Source organism: Canis lupus, chromosome 4 (assembly GCF_048164855.1).
Source record: "Canis lupus baileyi chromosome 4, mCanLup2.hap1, whole genome shotgun sequence".
Lineage (NCBI taxonomy): Eukaryota > Metazoa > Chordata > Mammalia > Carnivora > Canidae > Canis > Canis lupus.
In genome coordinates, this window is record NC_132841.1 from 88,927,312 (window position 1) to 88,948,850 (window position 21,539).

At 52.1% G+C, this 21,539-nt stretch overlaps 1 protein-coding gene and 1 long non-coding RNA gene across 3 annotated transcripts in view; one reads left to right on the forward strand and one right to left on the reverse strand.

The window, feature by feature from the left end:
* Positions 1 to 313: 313 nt before the first annotated feature.
* Positions 314 to 3,511, reverse strand: LOC140632754 (uncharacterized). Its single transcript, XR_012030447.1, has 3 exons — positions 2,940 to 3,511; positions 930 to 1,608; positions 314 to 804 (listed from the first exon to the last, which is right to left on the reverse strand). It is a non-coding gene; the product is annotated as an uncharacterized lncRNA (long non-coding RNA).
* Positions 3,512 to 4,345: 834 nt separating this feature from the next.
* The window catches only part of ANKH (ANKH inorganic pyrophosphate transport regulator), a 116,086-nt gene continuing 98,892 nt past the window's right edge, over positions 4,346 to 21,539 (forward strand). The window contains exon 1 of one of the 2 annotated variants that reach the window (XM_072825067.1): positions 4,346 to 4,795. In XM_072825067.1, the coding sequence (XP_072681168.1) occupies positions 4,700 to 4,795 (96 nt within the window). In that variant the 5' untranslated portion in view covers positions 4,346 to 4,699. Of the gene's footprint in view, positions 4,796 to 5,324; positions 5,430 to 21,539 lie in introns of those variants that run through there. The other variant, XM_072825068.1, reaches the window with a different exon arrangement.

Genomic DNA, 21,539 nt, shown 5'->3' on the forward strand with positions numbered 1-21,539 from the left:
CCAAATACGAGCCAGCGAATCATCACGTGCTCACCTATATAAAGTACGTCGCTTCCAGACTCCGAATCCTGAAAGGTGCTAGTGGCTGGTATTTTTGAATGGCACCAGCAGAACCCACCCCAAAGCTTACTCTTGTTTTTTTAGTCACTTTTAAAACACAAAATAAGTTAATAGTTACCAATACACAATGTCATCAGGTTGTATAATTGGCCTGGCTAGAGGCTCCCTGAATGTCTTATTCCCTAGCAGTTATACAAAAACAAACAAACAAAAAATTTTAGCAAAACAAAATTTATAAAATGCATCATATCTGTGCTCTGTCTAAAGCTGTCTCAAATCCTTTCCTCAGAATCAAAGAGGACGAAACAAGAAAAAAACATGCATGACGTGTATGTCTGCTGCCCATGATTGTTTTCTTCTGACTTAATTTTACGTTTTCGACACTTAAAACATGAATGTTTCCAAAGCCAAAATTAGATTGCAAAATACATTCAGAGAATTCCTTCTTCCATCCCCATCTGACCCTGTGCTCTTTCTTTCACCGCAGATAAGCACTTGAAACATTTGTGGACTATACTTCCAGTGTGACTTATTCACAAATACAAGCAAATACATGCATGTATGCACAGCCATATTCATATTTCTCTCCCATTTTACCCCCTCCCCCCAATGCATACCATTTCAGTTTGGCACTTTGCTTTTTTTCACTTACCAAAATATCCTGCAGACCACTCATTAACAGCATGTTAGAAATAGTCCCCATTCCTTTGTGCAGTTCAACATTTGGAGGTATCCGTGTGGTCCCTTTAAAAATATTAAAGAAGTCATGAAGAGTGAGACCCGTTAACTCCTGGCACAATATAAATACCTAATTCTAGTTTATGTATAGCAAAAGTTCAATTTCTGGACCGTTTACCCATGCCACTCACCTCCTACCTCCTATTGGTGGGACATGCTGAGAGTACAAACCCTGGCTTTGATCGCTGGCCCAGGCGCACAGTAACAAGGCTTCGGGCCAGAAGGACGCAGGGATGGCAAGAGTCAGGCTTGCAGCTGGCGGGAAGGGGAGGAGAAAACTTTCCTTCCTGCGCTCTGGAAGCGTGGATCGGAGCAGGTATCATGACTTCATCAAACGGAACAATATTCATATGAACTCAATTAAGCAGCCTAGAAATCAGAGGCTTCCCCACGCCGCACCCCCAATGGGCCGTGCAGTAAAATTGTATGAGGCTCCAATGTAGAACCGTAAGGTTGACCTTATAACTAGCCTACTTTGGGGTGCCCCCTACTCATTTCAAAACTAGACACCAATATCCAGAACTAATCCTTCCCCTAGAATGATCTGTTAGGCTGCTTACATGAACTCCATGATAGACCATAAATACGTGTGACCCGTGTAGATAGCTCTACAGAGTCAGTCTTACACAAATCTTTATGACATCTCCTTCCAGCTCCTGTCCGTGGCTACCGTTCCAATCTGCCGCCAGTGGGCACCTCAAGTTAAGGAAATCCGAGTTATAGAATCGGATGATTTTAGACACGACCTTTTATTCTGTTCTTTGCAACAGATATAGGGGTAACTTGTCCTTAGCCATTTAAGATCAATTCCTGAAAAAGAAAAAAAAAAAGACACACATGTAAGTAACTTTTAGTTCTCTTTTTTAATTAGCTTCTTCAAAAATTGGAGTTAATAATTTTAAACGTTAAAACAATGGTATATGGCTGGTCATCTGTGAAATTGTTTCTGTGCAAAGTTAACTTTTTCCAAAGCTCTAAAATCAATGCCCACTTGCACTTCTGATGACATTTTGTAAGTATTTTTTAAAACTTTTTCTTCATATAAACTGCTCTATGCCCATCGTGTTAAATATTGAAAAGTATAAAAGGAAACTAATAATACTATGCAGCTGTAGCTACACACTGTAAATAGCTGGATATATTTTCTTCTGGCATTTTTCCTATATGTGTATATTTTCTCCTTACACTTTCCAGTGTAGAGCCTGTAAACCTTGCAACGTCCTTTGGTCAAAAAAAACCTGTAAATTGACGAGAAAGCTATATCCCCTGAAAGAGAACACTCTGAATCCAATGTAGATGACTCCACGATCTCTTCTTGGGTTCCATGACACTTAGAAAACTTCATTATCATCCCTTGTTTTTCTGGAGTTATCTTTTCAAACAACTACTAAGTGAAGAGAGGAAGTTAAAGAATGGCCAAAACCTCCCTTTGAAATCAATTCTCTGATTGAGTCCTTGACAGAAGAAATAATCAAATGTCCTGTCTTTCCACCTTGCCACAGGGCAACTGAAACTCAGAGGCCTCTCAAATCTAAAAAGTGCTCTTTGCCATAATCAAAGATGACACTGTCAGATCACTCATTTAGAAAGTACACTTTTGGGGCAGCCCGGGTGGCACAGCGGTTTAGCGCCTGCCTTTGGCCCAGGGCGCGATCCTGGAGACCCAGGATCGAGTCCCACGTCGGGTTCCCTGCATGGAGCCTGCTTCTCCCTCGGTCTGTGTCTCTGCCTCTCTCTGTGTCTCTCATGAATAAATAAATAAAATCTTAAAAAAAGAACAAAAGTACACTTCTAGAGTACTCGCAAAGGAAGACGGCCCTTCATGGATTCACCGGGCCTTTCCCACCGTGCCCCCTGGGCGGGAAGGCCTGTGTCTGCAGGCAGGTCCTCGTCAAGAGAGCAGCCAAAGCAAACCCGGCTTGATGAGCATTGATCGGAGACCTCATCAACCCCACATTCCAGACAAAGGTCAGTGCAATTAGATTGCTTTGAGTAAAACAAGCCCATGGAAACCTAGGGTAACAGTGGATAAACCATAAGGTGATATTTGCTTTAGAAAAGAACTCCTGCCCCGAGAATGCCTTTAAATAACAAGCTCTCTTAGTATATGGCGCAGAGGATTTGGCTCCATTAAAACACACCTTTCAGGAACTTGCTATGGAGGAGAGTCCTGTACACGGGCACTTCCTGTTTTGCTGCAGAGTCTTTTAAATAATATTACTGGACACCCCTAACACAATTAATAATTACCAAATTTTCATTTTAATTATAGGGGACGTCGTCGGAGGTTACAGCAGAGCCACAGGGTAAATTGTCCTCCTCTTTCTCAAGGCCTTGCGTGGACTGTGTGGAATTTTAAAAGGTCTCTCGGAGGGCACGAAGTATGGGAAGCGTTCAATACTTGTAAATACATCGTGGAACGCCCGAGGCCTCCAGCCCGGGCACCCAGCTCATTCGCAAGGCGGAGTGTGAGGTAGCAGGCTCCTTCTTGGGTGCAAAATTACTTTATTGCTTTTGACAAGGAATTGCTTTAATTCATCGTGCAAATGAAGCTCTGCAGGCCTCGCGTCCGGTAGGGGTGGACGCGCTCCCCCAAGGTTCCGGGTCCCAAGAGGGTCTCAAGAGGCCGCCGGGGCTCCAGGCCCGAGCCCACCCGCAGGGGCGCTCCTGGGCCGCAGGTGCCGGCCCCGCCCCGCCCCGCCCCCACCGCGGGCTCCTCCTTCCTCCCTCCTGCGTCTGCGAGTGGGCCGCAACCCCGCGACCCCCCGGCGCCCCGGGACCGACCCACGACCCCCGGCGCCCCGGGAGCACCCCCGTGACCCCGCGACCCCCCGGGACTCCTCCCCCCACCGGAGCACCCCCCGCCCCCGCGACCCGCGGCGCCCCAGGAGCCCCCCCCCACCGCGCCCCGGGAGCGCCCCCCGAGCCCCCGCCGCCCGTCTGTCCCGCCCCAGGTCCCCGGGGCCCGAAGCAGGCCCGCCCCGCCCGCCCTCCCCCCAGGGCCCCGGGGCTCCCGCTCCTCCGCCGCCCGCGCTCACGTCCCTGCCCGGCCGCTCCCGGGCTCCGCGGGGACCCCCACCCCGGGCTCCGCCCCTCCTGCCGCCCGGGGCCCCCGCCAGGCCCACCCCGCGCGCCCCCGGGCTCGGCGGCCGCCCCGCGGCCTCTGCCTGCGCAGCGCCCCCCGCGGCCACGGAGCGCAGGCGGCGGCGGGGGAGGAGGGCGCCGCCCGGCCCCGCCCCGCCCCGCCGCCAGGCCCCGCCCCGCCCCGCCGCCAGGCCCCGCCCCTCCCGGCAGCTGGGCCCCGCCCCTCCCTCCCAGCCCCGCCCCTCCCAGCCCCGGCCGCCCGGCCCCGCTCCTCCCGGCCGCCCGGCCCCGCCCCTCCGCGTCGGCCCCGCCCACCCGGCCGCAAGGCCCCGCCCCTCCGCCCCAGCCCCGGCCGCCCGGCCCCGCCCCTCCCTCCCGGCCCCGCCCCGCCCTCCCCCCGCCCCGCCCCCGCCCGGCCGCCGCCGGGTCCGCGCCTCCGCGCCTCGGCGCCCGCCCCTGATTTCCTCCGCACGGCGGCGGCGGCGGCGGCGCCTCGTGCGCGGTATTTATTTATTTCCGGGCCCCGGCGCGCTTATAATGGAGCCGCTGTCCGCGGAGCCCTCCGCCGCCGCCGCCGCCGTCCCTCCTCTTTTTTTTCCCGGCAGATCTTTGTTGTGTGGGAGGCCGGCGGGGATGCGCTCGGGCTCGCGGCGCTGCTGCTAGAGCCGCCGCCCGCACCGCCGCCCGGACCGGACCGGACCCGACCCGGACCCGACCCCGACCGCGACCCGGACCCGGACCCCGACCCGACCCCGACCCGACCCGCCACAGCCCGCGCCGCGGCACATGAGCGTGGGGGCGGCCCACGGCGGGGACTATGGTGAAATTCCCGGCGCTCACGCACTACTGGCCCCTCATCCGCTTCCTGGTGCCCCTGGGCATCACCAACATCGCCATCGACTTCGGGGAGCAGGTGAGCCGCGCCCGCCGCGCCCGCACCCCGTCGCTCCGCGCACCCATCGCCCTCCCCTGCGCCCATCGCCCTCCCCTGCACCCATCGCCCTCCCATCACCTCCATCACCCTCCCATCGCCCCATCACCCTCCCCTGCACCCCATCACCCTCCCATCGCCCCATCACCCTCCCCGCACCCATCACCCCCCGCCCCCACCCGCACCCGCACCCGCGCCCCCCCTGGGCCTGGGACGCCCGGGCGCCGGTGACGGGCGCGGGGAGCACCTGCCGGGAGCCCCTCCCCCCGGGGCCCCTCCACCCGGGAGCGCGGGGCCGGGGCCGGGCTCGGGTTGGGGCTCGGGCTCGCGCTGCCGCTGCCGCTGCCGCTGCCGCTGCCGCTGCCGGCGCCGACCTCTCCCCTCGCAGCCCCCCTGGAAAGCGGCCGAAGCCCGAGGGCCCGGGGCCGCCCCGCAGGAGGGCCTCGGTGCGGGCGGGGGTTACGTAAGGGGCTGTTATGTAAACCGCGGCCCGAGCACCGGGAGCTGCGGGCGCCCCCGCCCCGCCCCGCCCCGTCCCCGTCCCCGTCCCCGCGCTGCGGGCTGATGGCGACCGCGGGGACATTCGCGTTACAATGTATCCAAGTGGATCTCCCAGGTACCTCCGATTTTTTTTTTTTCTGCCCAGCTTTAGATTAGGGTGCCCCGAATGTGTCCTCACGCGCCAGCCGTTGGCCCTCTCTGGTGTGGGGTGCTTCCCTTTCTCTCTCTTTCCCGTCTGGACATTTTTGTTTGTTTCTCGTGTTTTCCCCCATTTCTCTCCATGTGGCGTCATTGCAAATCCAGCGCTGCGGACGCCAGCAGCGGGGCACCGGGTTTCCGCACTTTGCCTGCGGAGCGGTCCCCGCAGGGCCTCCAGCGGGATGCAGCTGCGGCCAGGCCTGGGGCAGGTCGGGGCCACCTTGGTGGCAGGTGCCCACCGCGTGGCCTCGCCCTTACTCCGGTAGCTCCTTTCCTCCAAGTCAAGAGGCTTCTAAGAACATCCGTAGAGAACATGCACCCCTGTCGGTGCCCTTTCAGAAGGCGGTGTGTGGGATCCCTCCAGGTGAGGGGTGTCTGCTGGAATTTGTTCCTCCCGACTCAGAACTTCTGCTAGGCTCCCTAATGCTTAGCCCACGTTGTAAGCTACGGTTTACTTCAAATTGTCTTGCCAAGAAGGGTTCACGAGATGGTACGGTCTCTAGAGACCTTTGTCTGGTAAGCCAGCAGATTGCCTTTGCTGAAATATTGTTTTTTTCTGTTGCCACTTGGGCCCTGGCAGCAGCTCACCAGGGTCCCCCAAGGGCCTCTCTGCTGTCTCACCTCCTCTCTACCCAGCTTCCCTTCTGTCATAGTTAACTGGTGACTTCAAGTGTTTCGTATAATCCGAGGAAGGGTTTTAGGACCTGAATTCAGTACACTGGCCTGCACATTTTAGATGAGCCACGTGCTGTGTGTTCACCTGCACCTTTTACTATTTTAAGGCTTCTTTTTTTGGAGCTACCCTCGAAAGGTTGTCAGAAAGCCGGGCTGCTGACCAGATCACTTCTCCTTGAACTGTTGTAGTGTCTGTGTGTGTATGCGTGCATGTTAGAGAGAGAGAGGGAGCGCACACTCACGAGTGAGAGAGGGACGGAAAGAGAATTATACGGGGTAACTGGTGGAGGTGAGAGTATGCTGTGTTGTGACTAAACGACCTGAAACATGCCGTACTATTACCTCACACAGGCCTTGATTTAATGCCGGGCTGATGCAACAAGGATTTGATTCTAGTGTAAGGGAAAGGATCTCCTGAGGTCACCAGAGGGAGGGTTGACATAAACGGTTATACACATGGTTTATCCCAGGGGGTCTAATAATGCAACCGCATCCTTAAAACATCGCTAACCTAATTATCACAGCAGACAGGAGCTAAGCACGAGAAGACTTGTCTCTTTGCGCAGAAGTTTTATCAACAAGTGTTGTCTGAGGCCCTCATCGCTCACGCGCCAGTGTCTTTATGAGCTTTCAGGCTGCCTGGTGGTAGAGATAGTTTGTCAGAGTTAGGGGTGAAGGGGTGGGGAGAAGAAATTGATAGGTTTCCAAAACCATCCTTTGCCATCTGGTATCACATGATAATTGTTTTTGCAAAACAAGGTTAGAGGGACAGAACTTAACATTTTCATAACCTGAAGGGAAAGAATTACGGTAGACGAGTGACCTGGTCCCCCGTGGGAGAGAATGCAAGTGCGTTTTACCCCACCTGCCTTACAGCACAACAGAGAGGAGGAAAGTGAACCTATTTGCAAAAGTAGGACTACTTTAGACCTCAGAAAATGCACTGCTCTTGACATGGGTTTTTAATCGTGTGTTGGACGGACGCGTGCAGATCTCTACCATTCTTCTCTCAGAGTGGGCAGGTGTATTACAGCTTGCCTTCCGTGAACAATCCTTCGTGTTTCAGGAATTTACTAATCTTAAAGTAGAGAGGTAACCAAGGAGGTCAAAGCAGCCCTTGGGTCATACACCCTGGAGATGATCAGGAAAGGCAAAATTAAAAAATAAAATTGTAAAACATCTCTTTAGCTTTTAAGTCTCTGTCAAGAACAAAAGATAGTAGATGTCTTTTTTTCATGATTATAAACGTCTCAGTTTGTTTCTTTTTTTTAAATTTTTTTGAAGATTTATTTATTTATTCATGAGAAACAGAGAGAGAGAGAGAGAGAGGCAGAGACACAGGCAGAGGGAGAAGCGGGCTCCCTGCGGGGAGCCCGACATGGGACTCGATCCCCGGGACCCTGGGGTCACACCCTGGGCCAAAGAGAGGCAGACGTTCCACCGCTGAGCCTCCCAGGTGCTCCAGTTTGTTGTTTCTGTACAAAATGTGGACAGAAGTTTTAAAATGGAAATCCAGCTATATACAGGATTCCCACTGAAATTTCAAGAAACAGCACACATGTGGTTGTGTAAAGGAATTACATAGTCATGGATTATCTCAGCGCTGTCAGTGCGTGGGGGAGGGGCGGGGAGGAGCCTGATGGATGGACATTCTGTTGGACATAGATTTCCCTATAACTCTGTGGCTCAGTCAGGGAGGAAACCCAAATATCGTGGAGTGTTCCAACAAGACAGGCCAAACCTATGATCACATTTAAAATTTTGATGGTGGCAGTAATTTGCTGGGGGTAAGGGAAGGTTGATTCCTTCCTGGGGAAGAAAAAGCTGTATGGAATAGGATAACCTGCTTTTTAATATTAAACGAAACCACTGTAGGAAACAATGAGAATAGATCCATTATTGCAGAAACTAAAATAATGTTTGTAGAGCCCTGGTAGGTGCATAGGGACACCTTATGATGAAATCTAGAATTATCGTTTTATCTCTATTTCTACAGATTGGAAATCAAAGGTATTAACTGCTTGCATTCACTCGGTGCAGCACGTGGTATCAGCGAGGAGACAGAGAGGTGCGGGCATGTTGGGGGACTCGTTGGGGATCCCGCAGGTGTCACGGGGCGGAGCCCGGACCCCCCAGAGCTGCTCAGCTCCTGGCCGCTCTGCTCTCTGCCTCCTCCGGCAGGCTCGCCTGCTGAAATCCGCCCGGAAAGTTCTTAGAAATTTAGGAATAAGCTCTAGTTTTTCTGATTCCCAGTCTGGGCTTAAACTTAATTTTAGGTGTCAAATTTTGGATTTTAGGATGTAAGACAATCATAAAAGGGGCTCTCAGCAACAGGGGATGGTGACCAGGAGGTTCACAGAAGAACCAAATTATACAGATAATTCACGCTGATAAATTACAGTGTATCTTATTTTGCCTTCGGTTAAAAGGGAGGGAAAAGATCAGAAGCAGCTGACACTTTGCAATAAAATTATTTAGAAATTACTTAGTCGTCTTCTCCAGAGCACTACAGACTGCTGAGATAGATTTCGAACAATGTATTTCTTTAAAGTGGCTCCGGTGTGTCACCGTGGTCAAAGACTGTCATTTCTGTCTAAAACTAAGCTTGGTGCAAAGTCCCTGAATTCCTTGAAAGCCAAGTTCTCCAAATTATGTAGAATAAGTAGGTGAACTTTGTTTCAGGGTAATGACGCTTAAAGTGTTAAATACACTTCATTATGAAGACTTCAAAGGAGAAGACAAGGTTGAACTTGTTCTCTAAACTTAAGGAGGCATGTGTTCTGTTGGGTAATTCGCTCTCGCACAAAACCCTAACCGTGGGTATTTCCCTGATTGCCCTGAATGCTGCACTGGTTGGGTCCAATGCGATAATTCAAAGACTCAAAGGTCTTATGTGGGAGTGAAGAGTTTCCTATAAGGATTGTTACAACTGGTAGAGAAAGTTGGGTCGTAGGACGTGCAGAGTCCTTTCTAACTTGGGGAACCTGGCCTGAGGCTATCACAGAAGTGTTTCAAATCCCTATGACAAAATGGGGAAAAGGAGAGGCCCAGGAAAAATAGTTTAATAAGTGTCTTTTTTTTTTTTTTTTTGTCTACTAAGTAGAAAAAATATATCCCCTCACCCACCCCAGACCAGGAGGTACAAGAATGAAAAGGGTGAGTGTCTGACCTTGGCCAGTGTTGGGAAGGGACCCTATCCGAGGTCCCTAAGTGATGCAAGAGACTCCCCAGGCAGAGTTTGCCTTAAGTAATAATAGAGCTGCCCACCACGTTCCACTTTGCAAAGTACCCAGAGACGGAAATGGCAACCTCACGCCAAGTTTCCAAGCAGTTGCTGGGGGGACACTTGCTTCCCTTCAATCTATTCTGTATTAATGGAACTAATGACATTCAAAATGACATTAATTGTTTTTGGATCATAAAAATAATACATGCCAGCCGTTTAAAGTTTGGTGAAGTGGTGAAGTGTCTAAAATGGAGGACAAAACTAAAAATAACTGATTCCATCCTGAAGAAAGAAACTTATTTAACATTTTGAATGTCACCTACCCATTTTTTTTTCAATGTAACTGAGATAGGTATATGTTTCGCAGAACACAGAGGTTATTTTCCCATATCACTTACAAGTATTTAAGTATGAGTTTATTTTATTGTTAGATTTTATTTATTTCTTTGAAAGAGAGAGAGCACGAGTGGGGGGAGGGAGAGGGAGAAGCAGACACCCCGCTGAGTGGGGAGCCCGGTGTGGGGCTGGATCCCAGGGCCCTGAGGTCATGACCCAAGCCAAAGGCAGACGCCTCACCGCCGGAGCCCCCCAGGTGCTCCTAGGTATGATTTTATTATTTTATTTTATTTTAATTTTATTTTATTTTATTTGTTTTATTTTATTTTTTATATTTTTTATATTTTTTATATTTTATTTTATTTTATTTTATTTTATTTTTTAAAGATTTTATTTATTTATTCATGAGGGACACAGAGAGAGAGGCAGAGACTCAGGCGGAGGGAGAAGCAGGCTCCCTGCAGGGAGCCCGACATGGGACTCGATCCCGGGGCTCCAGGATCACGCCCTGGGCTGAAGGGGCGCTAACCCGCTGAGCCCCCCAGGTGCTCCTAGGTATGATTTTAAATAGAAGCATCGTATCCAATTATAGCGGCGTAATTCCCTTTGCAGAATGTTCTCCTCTTGTTCTTTTGTTTGTTCTTTTATTATTTACCGAGTGCCTACTTTTCGTGATGGTATTTATTTTTTATGCCTTTTTATTATCGAAGAGCAGTTGGCATACAATGCGGCGTTGGTTCCCCACGTCCAGCATAGTGATCTGACCATCCTCCGCCTTCCCGCGCTCTGCAGGAGAGCAAGTCGCTGCCAGGGTGCTGTTGACCGTGCCCCACGGTGCCCCAAGTGCTGTGCCACGACTTATTTGTTCTGTAACTGGAAGTCTGTGCCTCGTAATCCCCTTCAACGGTTTCTTCCCCCATTTGTTTAAATGCTGAGGCTTCTTGTTTCCTGCGATATAAAGTTTCAGTGAGCATCTTTGTGTACTAAGTAGATAATGTGTTTTTCCTGTCGGCCTCGGGCTTTATGCCTCGCGTAATTTGGTGCCTATTTCAGTCTCTCATTCATACATGGAAAATGAGGTCACTCTTTTCTGGCAGTCCGTATTTAGTCAAGGACACTGTGACCTCCTTAGTCCAAGTGATCCTCAGCTCTCCAGGGTGTTTGCCAGTTCTCTTTAGATGTTTATCTGCATTGGAAGTGTCTCTCTTTCGATGCACTCAGGTAGGTAGATTATTTCTGGAGCCACGGAGCTATCGGCCTGTGGCCCGTTCCTCCACTTATTTATTTCTTGACGGGTTTGATGACTGACCTAACGACCACTTTGTCAGAATGCTTCTTCCCCAGCCTCTCCTTCAAGAGATCATCAAAGTCTTCATATATGGGGGCAGCATCTAAGTATCTTTCTAGGAATGAATCAAATTCTTGGAAAGCTGTGAGTCCCGAGTCCTCTGGTTTACGGTACGTCTCTCTCCTTTAGTGTGGCAAGTCCGGTGTGTACCCGTGCTCAGCGCTGTGGCTCCCGTGCCCCGGCCCTCCCCGTCCGACTTTGGGCAGGCTGTGTTGGGATGGGAGGCTGAGAGACCCCGTGTGGAAAATCATCCTTTGTGAGTGGGAGTTGGAATAAATAAACCTCATTAAACTCATCCCAGAGTGACTTGGGTGATGCCTATATTTAAAAAAGTCAATCTGGTGTTTTTTCTCCCTGTGACTCCCTGAGTTGCTGTGGAGATGCGCTAGAAATACCAAGGACTCTGTTTTCTGCGACATTATCTGGACATGAGCTGCCTATAGGATTGCACATCTTTCTTGATAACTGAAGGTTATCCCATAAAATGCAAATTGTTGGTTTCTTTTTGTTTTTTTAGTCTGAGAATTATTGTTGCTGGAGATGCGTATCACGTATTTGTCCGCCTTATTCAGTAAATACAGTATGCAAAAGGTGCTGTGACATTTCTTGGTGTCTTATAAGTTTCTGCTGTGCTGAGAAACCGGGGATGTCTGCTGACAGGTGATAGTCAAAATACTTAGAGTTTGGCACCGACCAAGACAATAGAAATAACAAAATAATAATTAACAGATTAGGTAATACAAGATGAGTACTTTTTAATTATTTGCTTTGTTATCTGCCCGGGGCCTAAGACACCAAAGCTTGTTAGAATTCCATGAAACGTGAAGAGTAAATCATTTTGGAGGCCTCCTTTGGGACAAAGCGTATGCACCTCATGACCCCTGTTTTCCTACCTGCACTGATTGTGTTTGAGAGTCGGCATGGAGCAGTGACCTTTGAACAGGGGAGGCACTGCCGCCTTCGACACGGCCCTGCCCGCAGGTCGCTTAGGTCCCGGTTAAGAAAACATACACGGGTCACTTCTGCCGTCACGGGGCACACGTGTAATTGCACAGTGCAGTCCGTGACAACACGCGCAGGATGCTCGGAAGTCGCAGTCGGGCGGGTCGGAGCCGCCCTCCGGCTGTGGTCGCCTGCCTCCTCCGCTGCGAATGCCCTTGTCACCAAAGAGGGACGCGCCCCACCTGCAAAGGTGGCTGGAGGGTCACAGAAGAGGCACATGTCTGACTCCTGCATAGCAAGCCATCCACCCTCAGAACTGCTGGTTTGTTTTGTGTTTGCTATTTCCATGGTTTGGGATCGTTCAGCTGCTGTTCCAACCAAATCCCGCTCACGGTTGAGGACAGATGAGCTTAAAATGACAGAGAGGACGGTGCCCTTGGTCAGCTAGTGGACCGTGCGTCACAACGCTCAGCTGCTTCCTTGCGATTGTCCCTTTCTACCAAAAATGTTTTCAGAGTCCACCCTGGGAAGGCAGATGACTTGGTTATTGCTCAGGGCGGTGGGGGTAAGTTCTCCCCCCGATGAGTTACCTGGTTCAGGAAATGCCCCCCGGGATCCCCGGGACAGATGGACCAGCCTTGTTTCGAGTTAGGGGAGTACATTTTGGTCTAAGTCAGCTCCCAGGTCCTTGCTGGTTTTGCATTTTTTGTGGCATTTGGCGATCTTTAGATGGGCCAGGCTGTCGAAGAGTCTGACACCTTTGGCATGCTTAGAGGACTGCTTTTCTGTAAAGATGGGCTTGGCGGCACAGACGCGGGGCCGCCTCCCGAGTCGAGGGGACATAGCCGTCCCCGGCCTGGGGGTGGCTCCTTGCCCTGGACTGTGGGGAGGCGAGAGGCGCCCGTGCGCACCTTCAGGTGCACTTCACCGCACGCTTCCTGCGCCCCATTGGCCTGGACAGAGGGGGATCCCTGGCTGAGCAGCTGCAGAGGTGACTGGGAGGGAGGGGCTGAGGCCCCTCAGGACGTTTAGCTGGAATGAAGCGACTGAGGCGCAGACTGTCCGCCGGCAGGTGTAATGCTGCTTCCTCCAGGAGGCCAGGGAGCCAGGTGGGAGGGGGCAGCAGGTGGCCCTGTGGCTGGGCTGTCCTGGGATGTGAGAGTAAAGGTGGCGTATTCTGTGAGCGGCCCCAGGACAGCAGGTGTGGGTCCGGGAGCTCTGAGGTCCCGTCGTCCCGTGCCCGCGCCTGTGGCCACTCCAGGTCACGGTCTTAACTAAGCGATAACGAGCCCACGTCGACAAGCTTCTGGGAATCCCCGCTTGGTCTCTTAAACATGTGGCGTGACGCCTGGGGAGGTCTCGGAGTCTCTGTCCTTTGCGGTGCCACCTGGCCCCGGGGGCCTGTTGTGCCTTCAGAAGCGCCCGTGCCGCTGGGGCCGCAGCCCGGACCCCAGAGATGTGCGGGCCGTGCGCGCCTCGGGCCGGAGGGCAGGGGGTGCAGAGCCTGGCACGGCTCGTCGCCAGGGAGCGCGCTGTCGGGCTCCTGAGTGCCTCGGCGGTCTGGCAGCCAGGGCGCAGCGGCTGGGACGGGGCACCACAGTGCCTCGCGGGGACACGGTGACGGCGCCTCTGCACACGGCTGCAAGGCCACCTTTGCTCTTCTAGAATTCTTACTTACTCAACTTAGGCTTAAGGTGCCTTCCTTCGGGGGGGGGGGGTCCTGGCAGGCTCGTTTTCCTTCCTTTGTACAAATGGAGGCGTGGGGCGCCCGGTGGCCCCGAGGTTGGGTGGCTGCCTCCGGCCGGGCTCCTGATCCAGGGCTCACCACTCGGCCTCCCGCCCGTGCCTCACTCGCTCCGACTGTCTGGTGAGTAAAGCCTCCAAAGTAAAAGAAGTAAACCAAGACCTGGGGTACAGTGACACAGGGAGGCGTGCAGGCCTCGTGTGTATGGTCCCTGAGCCATGCCAAGTGCCAAGTGCCATGTGCGTGTGACCAGACGTGGTGGCAGCGCGCAAGTCTGTCAGCCCGCAGGACTCGCTGCCCCACACAGCCCCGCTCTGATGGCCGAGGAGGAGCTCCTTAAGGAATCCTGCAAAATGACACGTGCACTTTTGGTCCCAGATCACTGAGTTTCGGGCCACTAATTATTATCCCGTTGTGTAGTACCTGTTATTCTTTCTTCTTGTAGAACATGGCTTGCTGTTGCAGATTGTAGTGGCTTCCAGCCGGGTGGAGACTTCGGCTTCCCGCATAAAATAACTGTTTTCGTTTTCCTGTCTGGTGTTTTTAATTCTTTTGATGAAATACATCCTTCAATCATACCAACTGCCCATAATTTTGATGTTCGGACCTGATAAAAATTAAAGCCTGATTTAAAAGCTAATATCATAGAGCAAAACCTGGTACATACACATACAACGGATCATTCCTCAGCCTTAGAAAGGATGGAATTGTGATGTACAGTTTTAATTGACATGAAAAGCCACTGGGAAAGCCTGTGGCTTTTTGAAGATTTCTCCTTTCAAAAGAACAACACTTATTACTTTTATCCTAGTTATAATCATTTTCATTCTAAAGGGGAGGAAACTAAACAAAAAGAAGAAAGTAAGAATCATGGGCAAACCCACCACCTAGAGGTAACGGCCGTACCTTATTTTGCCATGTGTTCTTCTAACCTCTTTTTTTTTTTTTTTTTGCATGTATTTTAAAACAAAATTTTAACCTCTTTCCATTTTACATCATAGGCAGTTTTCCTTTAAGTGCTCATCTAGCTCACGATGATTAGTAGCCTCCCAGCATTCTCTTGCGTGGAGATGCCATAATTTATGTATTCCCTTGTGGTTAGATGTTCAAGGTGGTTCTGTTTCGTTCTATTATGAATAATGGTTGGGAACGTTTTTATCCAGAGATCTTTGCACACATCTGACTACTTCCTTGGGTTAATGCTAGAAATACCCGCGCACGAGTGCTCCCTCCCCAGGCTCCCTCCCCGGGCTCTGGCTTCCACGCGGGCCCGTGTGGCTGTGCCGTGTCCCCGCCTGGACGCCGCTCCATGGTCCGGGGAGCCTGCCGCCAGGAACCTCCGTGCAATCTCTCTCAAAGCTCCTTCAAATGATTTCTTTTATTAAAAGCGTTTTGTTTAATGCTGAGAGAGCAGCTCAGGTTTTCATGATGCAACACTTTTAAACTGTGTCAGGACTTCCATGCTTCTCCGTGGGCACATTGTGGACCAGATCCCTGCTCTGCATGGGGTTTCACATCAGCCCAGGGAGGAAGAAGATCCTGTCGGCTTTACTTTCATGTTGGGAAAATACCTGTTCTGACAGCTTTCAAGACAGAGACGAGTGCTCTTTTTTTTTTTTTTTTTTAAAGATTTTATTCGCTTATTCCTGAGAGACACACAGAAAGAGGCAGAGACACAGGCAGAGGGAGAAGCAGGCTCCATGCAGGGAGCCCGACGTGGGACTTGATCCCGGGACTCTGGGGTCACGCCCTGGGCTGAGGGCGGGCACTAAACCTCTGAGCCACCCAGGCCGCATACTTTTTTTTTTTTTTTTCTTTTTAAGATTTATTATTTATTTGGGAGAGAGTAGGGCTGAGGGAGAGCGAGAGAGAATTTCAAGCAGATTCCCTGCTGAGCAGGGAGCGCGAGGTAGGGCTCCATCCCATGCCCCTGAGATCTTGAGCCAAAATCAAGAGCAGATGCTTACCCAGTGGCCTGAGCCCCCCAGGGGCCCCAAGAGGTGCTCTCCTGATGCGTTCAGTGGTGCTCAAGCAGTGTGCTTCCTAGAACTTCCCAGGTGAGCACCTGGGAGAGGAGACAAAGCTCAGCTTTCTGGATGCCAGACCTCAGGCTCCGCGTGCACCTGGGCGTCCCCTCCCGCTTCAGAGGTGGACGCGGGAGAGGAATGGCCGGGCCCTGGGGCGGCTGCGGGCAGTGGCGGGGTGCTAGGGAGCTGTGGAGGGGCCTCGGGGGTGCCCTCTCCTCTCGCCGGACCCGCCAGCTGCTCTGGGTCTCCCTCGGAGGGGCGCCCGCTGGGGCTCCAAGGCCTCCCCCTACATCTGCACCCGCTGGCCCCGAGCCGAGCAGAGCCAGCGGCCGTGCGCACCATCCAGGAGGCGCCCGCCAAGGTGCCGTGATGAGCCCCCCGGGAGCCGGGTGGTGCCCGCTGCCCCCGCGTATTTGTGCGCTGCCCCGACTGCCTGGCTTGGGGGTCTGCAGGGGGCTGGGGGACCCAGCCGGCTGCAGGTGACCCGGAGACGCGGCTTGGGCGACACATATGCCAGCGGGCCTGCTGTGGCCTTTTTTTTTTCCCCTACTTTGGGAAAGAAAGACGTTTAATGCTGGATTTTCTCAGTAGTTTGGTTTTGTCTTGATTTTTTTTTTTAAGTTGAATTCCCGGAATGTATCTAGGTAACTTGTGCTTTTTGAAATGATAGGTTGCATTTTGAATTGTAGGCTGCGTGTGCCAGAGACGCGGAGGGGAAGGGCCGCGCACCAGTGGGCCCTTCTCTGGTTCAGACCGGGTGGGAGCGGCCTTCCTCAGTTTCCATGACAGTCATGACAGTGACCCAGCAAAGAATTTGCTAAGTGAGAGCACGGCAGGTGCTTTGTGGGCTAGAAGCTGTGACCTGTTTCTCCGGGTGCTCATGGTGCTGGTTCCGGAGTGTTTTTTCCGGTAAACACTGGGGATCATGGAACTCAGGGCAGAGCCTCTTCACCGAGGTGTCCATTCGACGATGCTTCTCGGGCACCTTCTGTGTCCCGGGCACAGTGTTAGTCACTAAGGACAGAGTAAGAAAAAGGATGCACAGCCGTCGTCCCCCAGGACAAGCAGGTAGGCAGGCACTTTGTACAGAATGCTCTCCCCTCTGGGATGCTCTCCTCTAGGACCATAGGGGGGAACCTTCACCTTTAAGGGTCAGAGAGGTTTGAGCTGAGACCTGAAGAGAAGCGTGTGTCCCCATCCTGAGAAGCAGAGGGATTCCAGCTGAGGAATGACGGGTGCTCCCCGGGATATGGGCAGGGAACCAGCCCGGAGGGGGCAGCGGCAGGACTCCGGGGCAGCAGGGCGAGCAGACCCCAGACTGGCAAGGTTCCAGTGCTGAGAGCAGCGGGAACTTCCAAGGGCTCCTGGTAGGAGGGGTGCAGCGGGCTTGGATCTGCACATTTGAAAGAGGATTGTGGTTTCAGCAGGGCGAGTTCAGGGGCGGGGAGACCAGCCACAGGAAGACCACAGGAGAGGTGGCCCAGCAGAGGGCTGGGTGGCCGGGAGAGCCTGAGGGGCCGTCTAGACTCGGGAGGGCTTCGCCGCGGACAGCATTGGGGGGGGGGGGCGCCGGGGCGGGCAGGTGCTGGTGTCACCACCCTCTGCAAGAGCTGGTCGGGAGTGAAGGGAGCCAGTTCCGTTCTCATCACGCTCGGTGGCTAATGGGTTTAGTGAACTGGGAAACAGCTTGCCTGGGAGCGGATAGCGGGTAATGGGGCCACAGGCGTCCTTGGTGTCTGCAGAGCCCTCTTTCTGGCTCCCTGTCTCCCCCTTCCTCCCTCTCCCTCTTCTTTCCCTCTGTCTCCCCGCCCTCTCTGGAACAACTTGGTTATAGTCTTTATACGTGAGAGCTTTTTGCATTTGTACCTGAATGCAAATGCTGTGAATATTCATTTTTCCTTCAACATGTAAAAATGCTTTGTTACAATGCAGTCCGTTCTCAGCCGTTTGCCTTCATGCAATAGCAAAAGCTGGAAAATCCAACCACATTTCTCAATATTTGGCGCTGGAATATAGAAGTAAGGACTTTGGGGGAAGGAAATTTATCTGCATCATCATGGTGCTGTGCCGAGGATACGATTACACTTGCGCCAGGTGCCTGGTGACAGCGGAGATGCCATCTGGAATTAAATTTGATGAGGCTCCCTGCTTTGCTCTTTCTGTATATGAAACGTCTGCTGGGTAAACAGTAGGGAGTGGACTAGCCTTAAGGGGTTCCTGTTACGGCTTTATGTCTGCTCATCTGTTCTTTAGTGTTGTCTGGAGCTTACAGGCTGGTTATAATTCATAAAATGCACCTACAGTACATTTTGCTGTAGAAATATTAGAAGTCGTGGTTAGGTTTCCAGGCCATTCCACCCAAGTTCTTTAACCCTTAATGTCATTAACGTGTGTATCTGCAATGAGGAGGAGTCGAAGACCATGCGGTATAGAATAGTAGGAATTGAGAAAAGCACTGACAGTGAAAAATGTCATTTGTCTGAATTAACTTTAAGAACAGTTGGCTTGACAACAATCAGAAAGGTGATGGCTGGGAGGGCGGAGGTTGGTGGCATCCGCCTAGAGGTCGGGTTAGCCTAAAACCCGGGCATGGGAAACACAGCACCATTTGAAGTGTCTGGCGCAGGTGGTACCCGGCCCCACGTGAGCAGTTCACAGGGCATCCCGGTGTCGAGTCACTGCGCTTTACCCGAAGCTAATAAAATATCGGACCTCAATTATCTGTCAGTAAATACAGTAAATAAGAAGGTAAAATAAATGTGTCTTCTTGATGCACGTTAGTCATCAGCTGTGGTGATGATAGTAACTTGCTCTGTGTTCTAGTGAGCAATAATGTTTTCTTAAGATATTATGTATTTACTCATGAGACACACAGATACAGAGGGAGAAGCAGGCTCCCTGTGGGGAGCCCGATGCGGGACTCGAACCCGGGACCCAGGGGTCACACTCTGAGCTGAAGGCAGATGCTCCACCACTGAGCCTCCCAGGTGCCCCCATTAACATGTTCTTGAAGAATAATGCAAAAGCAGCACTTCGTAGTAAGAGAACCATAAGCCACGGGGAAGCTCAGGGTACAGATGAGAATTTGGGGGAAGTGAAAATAGTTTCTGTAATTGGACCGAATCCATACTGTAAAACGAGTATCTCTAATTATATATTATATCCAGACATTTTTTTTTTTCTTTTTGAAAATCAGTCACGTCATCTCCAGCCTAAGACAAATGGGGATGCCGGGGATTACACCAAGAGCCGAAGACTTGGACTTAATCCTTTTTTTTTCTTTTTATTTTATTTTGTTTTTTTAAAGATTTATTCATTTATGATAGACATCGAGAGAGAGAGAGAGAGAGAGAGAGAGAGAGAGAGACAGAAGCACAGGAGGAGGGAGAAGGAGGCTCCATGCCGGGAGCCCGACGCAGGACTCGATCCCAGGACTCCAGGATCGTGCCCTGGGCCAAAGGCAGGCGCCAAACCACTGAGCCACCCGGGGATCCCCCCCCCCTTTTTTTCTTTTTAGTTCAGCAGAAGTGAGTAACCTTATTTCAGGGTGCAACAAAATGAACATTGCCCTTCCCTTGCCTGGTGCACACTTCACTTTCGTAGGGGACTTGATAGTTCATAAAATCTGTGCTCATTAAACGTGGTAGTTGTCTCAGGACGCAGAGGCGCACGGGTCACCCTCCCGGTAAGGAGCGCTCACCGTACACTCTGCACTTCCCGTTGCGAGGGCCGATGCTCCGAGGCCCATGTTCTGTGTCACAGCAGGGCCAGGGTGCTACTACGTGTCACGGCGGGGGACGCCAATAGCGGCGTTAGTAATATTAATAGCGATGAACAGTCCAGTTAATAGCAAACAGTATTGCTACTGAGCCCATCTTGGCTCCCTCCGTCTAATATATCGCCAGAGAGCCTGTAATAGTTTTCTGTGCAAATGGTTTTATTTATTTTAATAGCTTTATGAATTACCTGTATATGGTTAACATTGTCCGAGGGGAAAGTCCTTTGCTTTAGGGATTCTGGATGGGTTACGTACGTCCCTTACCATGACACGAAACAAGAGAATCCGGTAAAAAGCAGAACTAGAGTGCTTTCCGTCTGCAAAATCCAAATGAAAAGGAACGCACTTGGGACGCACCTGCCGCCCCAGGTTCAGCAAGAAGAAATGTGATCCCCGGCATACGCCAGTCCTGAGCAGCTGAGGTTGACAGTGAGTCCAAAGGGGGAAGCGTAGAGGTGAGAGTCGAGCGTTCTTGAAACGCAGCACCGCGCCGTGAACCGAAGGCTCTGTCCTCCTTACCCCACAGCGGTGATGGTGATGTGTGCTTGTTGGTACTTATTTCCCTTTTGAGCTTATTAAATCATTGATTACTTAGCCACGGCAGCGTTTTGATAGTTCTGTGTTGTTTGAGGTTTCCCTTAGCAGAGTATAAAATATTTATGGGCTGTTTGAAAGAGGCCAGATTTTCTCTTTTTAATGGGATGGCATTCTGTTTTAGAAAGAAAGAAAAGACAAAAAAAAAAAAAAAAAAAAAAAAAAAAACCTACGGTGTAGAGCCCGGATTTGTCATCAGGCTGGTAGTGGGGCTTTGAAAATAAAGCCGCTGACCGGCTGGCCAGGAACGTGGTACAACTGATCCTGTAGGGACTCCGGGCGCCTGTCGTCTGCCTGTCGGGCGGTTTCCACATCTAGATGTAGAAAAAGCCCTTGGATGCCTGTTCTGTTGTTGCTTTTTCCAGGGGTGCACAGGTCCAGGGCATAAAAGCATTTCCCTCCCTTGTCTCATACCCTTTGAGGTATTTTTGTTTATTTGCTTGGTTTTTGACTTTTTGGTGGGAACAGGGAGAGAGAGGATGAGGGTGAGTCGAGGGAGATAAACCACTGTTTTTTTTCCCCACTGGATCATTAAAATAATTTATAACTGAACCCCTCCTTGTAATATCATTTCCTCCCTAGTGCTTACTCCTGCCTTATCACGGAATGGCACAATAATAACACCTGAAGCTTTTCTTTGTGGAACAGAATGTAAAAACTTAAAGGAAATTTAAAAACCCTCACTGAAGTTTCCCGGGGCCTCATAATGAGCAGCGGGCGCTGGGAGGCATAGGGTCCCGCCTCCTGCTCCTGAGTGGGCGCAGCTCTCTCTGCCTCCGGGCTGCCGGAGGGCCCCGTCCGCGTCTACAGGCACCGAGCGGACTCGCCGGCTGCCCCCCGGCCGCGGGCCCCAAGCAGGCCGTATGCGGGTGGAAGCAAAGGCGGCAGAAGGGAAAGGATGGGCCCTGCGCTGCGTGCTTCCCCAAGGCCCCCGGGGCCCTGGGTGACCCTCCTGGATCACAGCCCTGTGTCCCCTGGGCAGCGCTGGCCACTTGCCGCTCGTCTCCACCGAAGTGTGCCCGCTCCGGGCTGCAGGTGCCTTCACCCCGGCCGCTCTGGGCCCCCTCCTGCAAGGCCTGGCTCCTCAGTGGCAGCTACGTCGGCGGCCACCCCTGTCCCCTCTGTGATCTCTGCATTCTCTGCTGGCCACAGGAGCTTCACCATGAGGCCTGTCCCTGGGCCTCCTTGTCCCCCCCCAGTGTGGATGGAAGTCATGCCAAGGAGGACTCTGCTCTTGTGGGGCTCAGGGGTGCCCTGAGGGGCGTGCTGTGCTGGCTCGTCCCTCCGAGAGCAGTGCACCTCCTTGGCTGCAGGGCCGGGCCCCTTGCTTCGGAAGCACCGAACTTGTCTCTCTTCA